Raw genomic sequence first — 12,641 nt, 5'->3', positions numbered from 1 at the left:
GACAGCTGGCCTTATTGAATTTAATATTAATTATTAAATTACTTTGATATCCTATTGAGTGTTTTGAGTATTTTTATGAGATTTTGGGGTTGGGCTTGTTTTAAGAAATTGATGGCAGTTTTGTAATTTATAAGAAGTTAAAAGCCTCTTTGTTATGTTGTAAATGAGTTTTGTGTGTATTTATAAAGTCCATTTCATATAGGGTATTTTTATAATTTGGACTCCTATATTAGGTATAATAGTGATCTAAATTAAATAGAGCTCTCGTTACCGATAAGCTTCTTACACCTTGTCCTTCATATCATTACGCTTGTACACTAATTTTAAAAACATAACTTTGGTTGTATGGATCATTAGCGATTTGAGCTACAAATTATATATCATTAAATCGTACATTCGAACGAACGGAAGTATGATGAGTTATACTTTTTGCACTATTCTCGCATCACGATGGCACAATTTATGCCCTAATAAAAACCCTATATCCTAAACCAATAAGTCTCTCAAATCATGCTACAAAGTACTTTAACACACTCATATAGCATATAGGCCCTAACATCAATCGCTAAAAAACACTAAAAAACAACAAAAAGTATAATTGAAAAACAAAAATCACAACCGTTCGAATAGCCTTTAAAACAAATCAAGGCTGTTTGAGCATAAAGTTCGATTTTTAAGTCCTTGTAAATTTTTTTTTTGACACAATTGATACAGGAAAGGAGGAACTGACCTCAGATGCAAAGGTAAATGCTATCAACTACTTGAGCTACAAACCTCTTGTAGGTCCTCGTAATTTCAACATAAGCATCCGACAAATTTTTGAGTAATTAATAAAAGTATGCATTTATTTTTAAGTTTACCACGATAAATTGCATGGTAAATTTTATTGGACTATCTGTGGCATAACAGTAAGACCGAGACATAGGTGTAAAATTATTTCATAATTAAGTGCCATCAAATCAAACAGGCTAGCATTTAAGAGGATACAAAATCTCTAAATACAACAGGTAAAACATATTTCTAAACTTGTATAACCAAAGTAAACTCCCAGATATAGTCACGCAGCTCCTGCAAACGGCTTTTCTACTCCTTAATTACCTGCAACACAATCAGCGGAATGTAAGTTATCAACCCAGATAACAGAAGGTTTTTAAAACTACTTAATTATAAATAATAATAAATAAAAAAGGAAAAAATATTTAATCTTGGCTTAATTTGCATGAGAAGCAGGAGATCGGAAGATGAAAATCAAGGCCAAAATTATAACTTTGGGACAAGACAACCCCAGCTGAACCTGTGATGGTATTATAGAATACAGATGTCATACAAGGTAGTCATTTATAGTGGTCTTACACCTTGGATGCTATTAGAAACATGGCATGATATGCATTTTGGGTAGCAACAATTTGGCTTTCCTATCTCCCGATATCAAATATTATAAAGTTGGTGCCATTTATGAAAAAGAGAGCCACTAGGACAATAGAACACCAAAATGGTGGGGATCGAAAAATTCCTAGATGAGAAAATGGGGTTTGCATAGCCAAAACGAAAGTTTTAGTCTAGACTTGCCTGCTTACTCATGTGTGATTAATTAACATGTCAAGGAAATAAGGGCTGATAAAGAAGCCCTGTGCTTTCTGGGAACCCCATCATCACATTAAGATTCTGTAAGGCTTGACCTGAAGCTCCCTTGACAAGATTATCAATCTGCACCAACATTGAAAGTTTAGCTGTCAGCCAATAATAACATAAGCTCACACTTACATAGAGGCACAATTTTTTTCAAAATGCAAGGATGGGGAACATGAACATACAACAGAAATTATTATTGCTCTTCCGGGAATCCGATCAGGAAAGACATTGATGAAACAATAATTAGATCCTCGAGTATTATGAGTGCGAGGGACAATTCCTTCATCCAACAAAACCACAAAGTCTTCATCCTGCAAAAGATAAAAGGAAATAGAAAAGAATAATCAATACTTACACCCATCACCCAAGAGAGTAGAGAAAAACACATGATATAAACATACAAGCAATATGATTGCACGAAATATGTGCTTCCTAGTGCAACTGCCACATTGCCAAGGAGATTAAGGGACGCTGGTAATTTATCTGACTGACTTATGTTTTATTAATCAATGCAGCATAAGCAGGAGTCCTGCACTCAATATCTTGCCATTTAGCATTGGGTGTTTACACATTGTTTCGGCCAAAAGAAAAACTAGTTGAACTGTGAATCCTATGAACCAAGTAACACATAATTCTGGCAGATTGTTAAGCCATGATTGTCTAGCTCCACTAATGCAAATAATTGTGCACTGATATGGGAATCCATGCAAGAAAATTCTTGCTTGACAGGTATGTAAATAACTTTTATTTATTAAACCAAACTACTAAACAGTTTTAACTATATGAGTGTATCTGTGGGGTGTGCATTTAAACTTCAATGTATTGGCTTTTATTCCCTCTGCGCATCAGAGATGCATCATAATTTTTTTTTGGTTGTAGTTGCATCATATTTTTTTTGGTCATTGATGCAGACATCTGTTTTCCATTGTTTTCGCTTCTGCTAAATTACCTAAACACTCAATTCACTCATATCCTACATCAGTCGTAGACACATCAGATAAGTACACAACCAGCACAACAAAAATATAACCAGTACATACCTCAAAGGATAACTTCAACTGTTGGCGTAAGTCCTTGACTTCTACCCCCGGAGCCAGTTCCACATAGATAGTTGATTGCATACCACGGCTCTAAAAGACAAAAGTGAAATAATGCTTAGTCTATTAGCAAAAAGTCAATTGTAAAATACGGAATCTCTAGCATATGAGAGTAATAGTTACCATTGGCATTAGATGTGGAGTAAAACTAACAGTTACTTTTGAATTTGCAGCATCAGATAGTCCCTGCTCAATTTCCGGAACTGAATTTCAAAGATAAAATCCAGGTCACTGCCTTAGGTAATAAAATCAAATAAAAAAACACACATGCTGTCTACTGTTTATGTAACTTCGTACAAGTATCCAGAATATGCAGATACACCATTTTCTGAAGCCTAGACCTTCAATATGAACATCAACTAGATCAATGAGTAAATTCCAGAATTATGTCATCTAAGAGAGACCACTCAATCCAGTCAATGAAGGAACACAGTCAACCACCACTTATCTATTCCATTCAGAAGACGCCAGTAAAAAGGCAATACTATAGTTCCTAACCTTCATGTTCCTCAACAGTATAAAACTTACAAGCATCTGAATTTCAAAGGTGTAGCAAAGAAGCCCTTCACCCCTTGTTTCTCTTTATTTAAACCAGATTCTTACTACAAACATCTGAGTTTCGAAGTTCTACATCTATTATGTAAGACTGCAGTTCCCAAACTGCACGTTTGTTCAATGGTGTAAACAATTCACAAGCATTTGAGTTTGAGAGGTGTAGCAAAGACGCTGTTTACCTGTTGTTTCTCTCCACTTAACCAGAATTCTTTAAGCATCTTTTCAGGCATATGTTCTCAGTAAAGAAGTAAATACACACTTTTTAAAGTTATTTCCCATTATTTGTGTTTAGCTCAATAGCCCATTCTGTGTATTTAGCTTAATTGCCCATTCTGTGTATTTAGCTTAATCACCCATTCTGTGTATTTTGCTCAAGTGAGGAAATAAGATTGAACATGTCATATAGTGTAAAATTTAAATTTCAACAAATCCAAAATCTTACCATGGCGATGACGGGTAACGCCATAAGAATATATGCCTTCAGCTATTTCAGTGTACAAATTTGCCTCCTTGGCACCACGTCCTGCAAAAGTAACCAGGCCGCAGGCATAATTGATGGGAGCACAAGGAGCACATATATGGTAAAGTTTCGCAAGGAAATGTTAGAAACTACAATCAAGCCCTAACCTGCTCCGCTAACACCAGACTTTGAGTCAATAATAATATTTTTAGGTTGAACAAGATTAGCCTGCAAGGAAAATGCAATAAGAGAACCATAAGGCATGTGCCAGGACCATTGGGATTAAAGAACAGCATAACTGGCATGAGACTAGTGACTAGACAACTGCCATTTATACGATTATAATGGCTACCTAAAACATAATTCATGAGAAAGCGATGCTTATATCCAAACTTTAAAATAGTTCGTAATTCACACCACCTGCATACCTTTAATTTCATATTTTCAAGGATAAAATATTTTTAATTCTTTTTTCTGCTCTGAAGAAATCTTTAACTTGTGATATCGTATGTACTTCCAATAGAATCATAGATAAAACTAAGTTTTGAAGCATCGCCTAAACCCTACAAGTGATGCAGGATGCATAGGACCTAAATTGTTTAGTTTCCTAATTTATTTGTTAGTTTCCTATATTCTTTAGTTTTCCAAATCCTAGTAGGATTTCTAAGTTTCCTATTTTATTAGGAATAGGATTTCTGTTTTAGCTGGGGATTTTAATCCTATTGTCTCTAGGTTCTAGTTTCCTATTTTATTAGGAATAGGATTTCTGTTTTAGCTGGGGATTTTAATCCTATTGTCTCTAGGTTTTAGTTTGCTATAAATACCCCTATGTAGTTCTTTAAAATTTAGATTTGAATATTGATTAAACCTTCTCTTAACTCTCTGATTTCTGCCTGCCTTCTATCTTTCTTTCCTTCAGCTTCTCTTATTCTTTTCTGTCCTATTGCTCTGAGTGTTAAAACTAACACACCCAGGGCTGTGCTACATCAATTGGTATTCAGAGCCTCTTGCTCCGCCGCTGTTACTCTGCTTCGTTGCCTCTACTCGTCGTCATGGCTCCCAACATCACCGTTGCCAATTTGGCGGACCAATTTCAGGAATTCAAGGCGAAAATTTCTACAGATGTCACCACTTTGGAAACTCAGTTCATCAAATTGATGGCTGCTCAAAAGACTGAATTTTCGTCCATGTCCACAGATATTGCCAAATTACAAGCTTCCGTGACGCTGCTCGTCAACCACCTCTCAACCGTGACTCTTGAACCCTCATCCACATCTGCTGTTCTCTCTAGTTCGTGCACACCTTCTCTCCAGGCTGGTCTCCTTCCCAATCCTTCTAAGGATTCCAAGTTTCAAGGCCACCTGGGCCTTCCATCATCTTCGGCGGGGACATCTCTGGTTCACTCTGAACCAAATTTTTCTGCAGGATTTGCACCTAAACCCCATTATACCCAACATACGATAGTTTCTCCTCTCGTGGATGCCACTATCCCAACCCGACCCCACGAACATCACGTCGTCCACCGAAACTTGGATTTTGAGATCGCCCGTCATGCCAAGCCTACTGCCCCTGACTTCGATGGTCGCGGGGATCCTACTCTCTTTGTTGATTGGATCTCGGCTATGGAAGATTATTTTGAATGGTACGACATGTCCGATGCACAACGGATCCAGTTCGCCAAACTCAAACTCGTAGGAGCCGCAAAACAGTACTGGAAGGCTACTGAGCATCATCTCCAACGACTGGGACAAACCCCTGTGATTTTATGGGATGAGATGAAATTGAAACTTCGGGAACAATACCTTCCATCTTTTTATCGTCACCAATTGTTAGATCAATTATGGACTCTTTCCCAGGGTACTTCAACAGTCCAAGACTATTATTCTCGCTTTGTGGAGCACAAATTGCGTTCTGCCGTACAAGAAGAGTTGGCAGTCACAGTTTCTCGTTTTATTCATGGCCTTCGGATTGATATCAAACGTGAGGTGAGTAGGTCACGTCCGGATGTATTAGAAGATGCCTATTGCCAAGCCTTGGAAGCTGAGACCTATCTACGACCACAATGTCGTTACCCAGGATATCCTGGTCAGCCTACGACCACCAACCAAGCCCGCACTACCACTCCGGGTCTGAAGACTGAATTTTCTGGACCATCTAATCCTACTGCGCCACCTACCAAAGGGCCGATTGTCTCTAATAATTCCCACATTGAATGTTTCCATTGCCATGCTAAAGGACATATTGCCTCTCGTTGTCCACAACGCACATTAACTATCAGCGCTAGCACAGACGACCATTGTGATGTAGAGATTGTGGATCCTCTTGAGGGTGTGTATGACCCAGAAATTGACGATTGTTTTGATGATGACATACTCCATCAGGTTTCTGTTATGCGTTGTATCTATTCTGCACCCGCATTGCTTGATTCCTGGAAACGCACTAGTATTTTCCATACCTACGTTTCATGCAATAACCAAACATGTAAACTGGTTATTGATAGTGGTAGTACCATGAACGTCATCTCCAAGTCTGCCGTTACTCGTCTTAATCTTAAGCCCGAACCACATCCCCACCCTTTTCACGTAGCTTGGGTTGATAAAACTAAACTCCCAGTCACTGAGCGGTGTCTTGTTTCCCTTAAGCTCGGGACCTGCGATGAAGACATTTATTTGGACCTACTGCCTATGAATGTTGCACATGTATTACTTGGCAGACCTTGGCTCTATGACCATCGCGTGCAGAATTGTGGTCGTGAAAACACATACACTTTTCAACATGAAGGCAAAAGTATTACGTTACGCCCAGTCAATCCTGCGATCAAACCTACCAAGACTAATATTACCACCTCCTCTCCATCGCAGACAGGCAATGTGTCAGGTCATCAGTTGGCTCTATTATCTTATGGCGAATTTGAGAAAGAAAGTTTGGAGACAGAAGTTGTATTTGCTCTCGTGATTAAAGAGATATCTGCGGCCCCTTCCTATCAACAACCTGAACCTCTACATCAACTCCTCAATGAATTCTCCGATGTCATGCCAGATGACCTCCCAAACGAGCTACCACCCATGAGAGACATTCAACATGCCATCGACCTTGTCCCTGGATCACAACTTCCGAATCTTCCTCATTACCGCATGAACTCGTCTGAACGTGCCGAACTAAACACGCAAATTCAAGGTCTGTTGGATAAAGGATTTATTCGCCATAGTCTGAGCCCATGTGCTGTACCGGTGCTTCTTACTCCCAAAAAGATGGCTCTTGGCAAATGTGTGTTGACAGTAGAGTTATTAATAAGATCACAGTTAAATATCGATTCCCTATTCCACGACTTGAGGATATGTTGGAGGAGTTGGCAGGTTCCAAATGGTTTTCCAAGATTGACCTTCGTAGCGGTTACCATCAGATTCGTATTAGGGAAGGTGATGAATGGAAAACCACATTCAAAACTCCTGATGGATTGTATGAGTGGCTTGTTATGCCATTTGGAATGTCTAACGCGCCTAGCACATTTATGCGCGTGATGACCCATGTTTTGCGTCCTTATATCGGAAAGTTTTTGGTTGTGTACTTTGATGATATCCTTATCTACAGCCATTCAAAAGAGGACCATCTGCAACACCTCCGGACAATTTTTCATATGTTACGCCAGCAAAAGTTGTTTGTTAATTTGAAGAAGTGTTCTTTCCTTCAAGAACAAATTTTATTTTTGGGATTCATTGTTTCCGCAGCTGGCATAAGTGCTGATCCTGACAAAGTTCACGCCATTGTAAATTGGCCGCTTCCTTCAACTTTAACCGAGACTCGAAGCTTTCATGGGTTAGCATCTTTTTACCGACATTTTATTCCTAGTTTCAGTACTATAATGGCTCCTATCACAGACTGTATGAAGCAAGGCGAGTTTCGATGGACTCATGCGGCCACTCGAGCGTTTGAGGCATTAAAACAGAAAATGACAGAAGCACCTGTCCTACGCCATCCAGAGTTGACTAAGGTTTTTGAAGTAGCATGTGACGCATCTAGTGTTGGCATTGGGGGCGTCTTAAGTTAGGAAGGACATCCTGTTGCTTATTTTAGTGAGAAGCTTAATGAGGCAAAGCAAAAGTATTCGACTTACGACAAGGAATTCTATGCCATAGTCCGTGCGCTACGTTATTGGCAATATTATCTGTTACCAAATGAGTTTGTCTTATATTCTAATCATCAAGCGTTAAGGTATCTCCATTCTCAACGTAACGTCAGTAGCCGCCATATTAAGTGGACTGAGTATCTTCAAATTTTCACCTTTGTGATTCGACATCGCCCAGGAGTTGATAATAAGGTTGCTGATGCACTCAGCCGAGTAGGCGTTATCCTTCAATCATTGACTGCACAAGTTGTGGGTTTTGATAAAATCAAAACTGAGTATTCTTCTTGTCCAGATTTTGGTCTCATTTTTCAGGAAGTTACGGCTGAAAATCGTCGTGATCATGTTGATTTTCTGCTGCGGGATGGTTATCTCTTTCGTGTAACGCAGTTATGCATTCCCCGTACCTCTTTACGTGATTTCCTTGTGTGGGAATTACATGCTGGAGGTCTGGCTGGACATTTTGGTAAAGATAAGACCATTACTCTAGTTGCCGATCGATTTTATTGGCCTTCATTGAAGCGAGATGTTGCTCACATCCTAGCCCAATGTCGCACCTGTCAGCTTGCCAAGGCTAGAAAGCAAAATACTGGATTACACACTCCTTTGCCAATTCCGCATACCCCGTGGAAAGATTTAAGCATGGACTTTGTTCTTGGCCTTCCTAAAACGGCACGCGGCCATGATTCTATCTTGGTTGTCGTTGACAGATTCTCTAAAATGGCTCACTTTTTGCCTTGCTCTAAAGCTGCTGATGCTTCTTATGTGGCCAAGTTATTTTTTAAAGAGGTCATTCGTCTGCATGGGCTTCCTGTTTCTATTGTTTCAGACCGTGATGTCAAGTTTGTTAGTTATTTTTGGAAGACCTTGTGGAAGCTCTTTGGTACTTCTTTAAAGTTTTCGTCGGCATTTCATCCTCAAACAGATGGTCAAACAGAAGTGGTTAATCGTAGTCTTGGAGATTTATTACGATGTTTAGTCGGTGATAAGCAGGGTAATTGGGACCTCATTCTTCCAGTAGCAGAATTTGCTTATAATAATTCTGCCAACCGAACTACAGGTAAAAGTCCTTTCAAAATTGTTTACGATGTGATGCCACGTCCACCCATTGATCTTGCTCCCCTTCCTACTGATGCCCGTCCCTCGGAATCTGCAACTACCTTTGCTGAGCACATTCGTCGCCTACATGAGGAGGTTCGTCAGAAAATTTCTCTAAGTACGGACACATACCAACTTGCTGCCAATACTCATCGTCGCACTCAAGACTTCCAAGAAAGTGATTATGTTATGGTTCGTGTTTGCCCTGAGCGATTTCCCAAACATTCTTTTAAGAAACTTCATGCTCGATCAATGGGTCCTTATCGTATCCTTCGCAAGTTGGGTGCCAATGCTTACTTGGTTGAACTTCCTTCTGATGTTCATATCAGTCTCATTTTTAACGTATCTGATTTGTTTCCATACCGGGGTACTTTTACTCCTCCTGTTGCGACTGAAATAACCCATGCTATTGTTCCTCCTGCTGCTCCTCGCGTGCCTGCTTCCCATGCTGCTCCTACGGATCAAAGCTCACAAGTCTTAGATCATGAAGTGGTGGCTTCAGCCCTTGGGGGGTTTTCTCGTTTTTTGGTTCGTTGGGTGGGACGTCCGGATACAGATGCTACTTGGATTACTGAAGATGAGTTTCATCAGCATGAAGTTACTGATGCTCGTCCTCCTATTATTCATACCTACAGTCGGCGCCATCGTCGTTAAACTCGCCGGAGTCAAGTTCTTTCAATCGGAGGAGAATGATGCAGGATGCATAGGACCTAAATTGTTTAGTTTCCTAATTTATTTGTTAGTTTCCTATATTCTTTAGTTTTCCAAATCCTAGTAGGATTTCTAAGTTTCCTATTTTATTAGGAATAGGATTTCTGTTTTAGCTGGGGACTTTAATCCTATTGTCTCTAGGTTCTAGTTTCCTATTTTATTAGGAATAGGATTTCTGTTTTAGCTGGGGATTTTAATCCTATTGTCTCTAGGTTTTAGTTTGCTATAAATACCCCTATGTAGTTCTTTAAAATTTAGATTTGAATATTGATTAAACCTTCTCTTAACTCTCTGATTTCTGCGTGCCTTCTATCTTTCTTTCCTTCAGCTTCTCTTATTCTTTTCTGTCCTATTGCTCTGAGTGTTAAAACTAACACACCCAGGGCTGTGCTACATCAACAAGTTTATCACTTTAAGATTGTTTTCTGTAACATTCCAAGGAATTTTAATGTCTTGGTTTCCCTCCTAGTGCATGGTGGTTCAGTATGCATAATAAGTGTGCAGGAGTTTTAAGACATGGTATTTCATTTTTCCACTTTTGTTGCTCTCTAAACAGTATCCAGGAGTGACAACCTCCTGTATGTATATGGGTTTGTATCTCAGCTACATTATTACATCTCAAACAGTGAGTGAATTGATCTCAAGCCCATATTTCATAAAAGCATGCAATTTGCAGAGAACTCATATACAAGGCACAAACCTTAATCAGTGGAACAAGGGGAATTTGAACAGAAGTTGGATAGCAACCAGGGTTAGCAACTAGGCGTGCACTTTTTACCTCCTCCCTTGAAATCTCCGTCAAACCATATACAGCTTCTTTCTGGATCCAGGAAGATAAATGCTTGTTAAAATAACAGAGCAATAATTTAAAGAAATAAGAGCAAGATGGTGCCTCAGTTTTATTTGTCATATACACTTGCTGCAAAACAAAGGTGAACTTTATGACAACAAATTAAACAGGCCAGAGTTTTTGTTGAAAGTTGAAGTTAACATTCAATCTATCCCTACAGTAATGCTTGGTGGACTTTATTATTCCATAGAAGCCTAGACGCATCAGAAGAAATTACCTTACCTGCAATTCTGGTGCTCTATGTGCGTGACCGTACCATTCTTCATACTCAGAGATATCTCGTAGACGGAAGTCCTGAAAAAACCATCACATAAAATTAAAAATGAGAAAAATTTATAGTTGATGAGTGCCAATAAAAAAATCCCAAAAGCATTGCATGGTAGTGCTATTCAAAGCATACAGCAGACAGATCAACAATCTTTAAACTCTTGGGAAGGCCTTTGATAATTTCCTGTAATTGAAATAACAAACATATACATGTTAGAAATTCAGGACGAGATTCAGTAAATCAGAAAGGATTGACTGATACAAAGGAAAGAAAAAATAACCTGTGTGGTTCCGTGTGGTAAACAACAAAATACAGCATCAACATCAGAAAAATCAGCATCCTTGACAGCAACCATTTTTGGCAGATTCTGCAAACACAGAAAGCCAAGCAATGTAATTCCAAAGTATTGAAAATTATGCCATGATCAAACACCACCATTAAATGATTGAAACCCCATCATCAAATTGACCATGACAGCAACTAACAGAGCACAACCATACCATAGGAATGCACCAATATTTAAGCTTATATAAAGAGAGAGAAAAAGAAAGATATCATATCATATTTAAATTCAAGTCTTTGGCCCTTAGAGGAAACACATAAATCATAGAAATTCTTACTTGGGAAACCAGATGAGGAAACACCGATCCAATCGACTGTCCGGCTTTTCTATCAGCAGTCATCAAGGTAATGCCAAAGTGAGGATGGTTTGCCAGCAGCCGAACAATCTTCCAGAAAGAAGGATCATCTCAGCTCATTGTAAGCCATAAAACCATGGAACTACTTAAATATTGAGTACATAATTATCTAACCCAATTCAATTATCATCTATACTTAACATTACTGCTCTGAGTTAAAATAAGAAATGGTAAACAAAAGGGTTTGTCAGTGAGCCACTACCTCAGAACCAGTGTAACCACTGGCTCCAAGAACACCAAGTCGAACTTCCTTTTCTGCCTTCTGGGTTTTTGTATTCACGGAACATTTAACAAACACCTTCCCTACATTTCGCTTCTTATCCTTTGGATTGTTAAACCCGTCCTGCATTTACCAAACCTCAATAATAAGTTCAACTTTTATGATGAAAACACTAACACAACAAATCAAAGTATCTAATTGACTGATAATTTACAATGCAGGCTTTAACTGGGTTTCTTCTTCCCTCATTTTCTGAGAAAACAAACAGAAATCTTAATGAGTACATACCTTCCTGAGGCACCCAGTTCGAAGAAAATTGGAGCTGAAAGTTGCAGAGCTCATCTTCTATCAGAAACTTGCACAGAGCAACAACACCTAGAAACTTCAAATTGAATACCAGCTCTCACAAGCCTAACCTACAATACAGCATGTATATAGCTTCTTCTTTTTTGGCAGACAAAAAGGTTTCTTTTTTTCAGTAAGAAAACGGAGTTTCCCCGCTGCAGAAACTGACAGAGCATCCATGACGAAACATAGAATATATTACACGGTAAAAAAGACACAAGCGTGGGTGAAAAAGTAGTAAACAGTAACTCAATGGAAAAGGACAAAACATTAGGGTTAGGATATATATATATATATATATATTTTTGTTTGCCAGTAAAGTCTGGATTTAAGTGGACTTAGTAAGGGTGAGGTGTGAAATGATAGCTTGAAAATAAAAGAGAGATTCACTATTACAGTCCTGATCTCTTGGACCACAGGAGTTCAAGAGATTGTGTCACTCACCGTTGGATATTAATCTAATGGTTCAAAAAAGTTTCTTAAAAGGACTTCAAGATTGAGTGAACCGTTGAATTTACATCCAACGGTGAGTGACCACAAATCTCTTGGACTCCTGTGGTCCAAGAGATCGAGACTGTTCACAA

General features: G+C 38.9%; 1 protein-coding gene across 1 annotated transcript; it reads right to left on the bottom strand.

Moving 5' to 3' along the window:
• On the bottom strand, nucleotides 826-12,225 carry LOC18767288 (probable N-acetyl-gamma-glutamyl-phosphate reductase, chloroplastic). The gene is made up of 14 exons (XM_020553878.1): nucleotides 12,001-12,225; nucleotides 11,695-11,835; nucleotides 11,415-11,522; nucleotides 11,075-11,161; nucleotides 10,927-10,977; nucleotides 10,749-10,820; nucleotides 10,377-10,496; nucleotides 3,912-3,972; nucleotides 3,727-3,807; nucleotides 2,853-2,932; nucleotides 2,673-2,762; nucleotides 1,815-1,943; nucleotides 1,570-1,707; nucleotides 826-1,098 (listed from the first exon to the last, which is right to left on the bottom strand). Exons 1-13 carry the CDS (start codon nucleotides 12,052-12,054, stop codon nucleotides 1,600-1,602), a joined length of 1,182 nt encoding a protein of 393 aa, XP_020409467.1. The 5' UTR covers nucleotides 12,055-12,225; the 3' UTR covers nucleotides 826-1,098; nucleotides 1,570-1,599.

Source organism: Prunus persica, chromosome G8 (assembly GCF_000346465.2).
Source record: "Prunus persica cultivar Lovell chromosome G8, Prunus_persica_NCBIv2, whole genome shotgun sequence".
Lineage (NCBI taxonomy): Eukaryota > Viridiplantae > Streptophyta > Magnoliopsida > Rosales > Rosaceae > Prunus > Prunus persica.
Note: the sequence above shows the minus strand (reverse complement) of the source record. Positions and strands in the feature narration are given on the sequence as shown.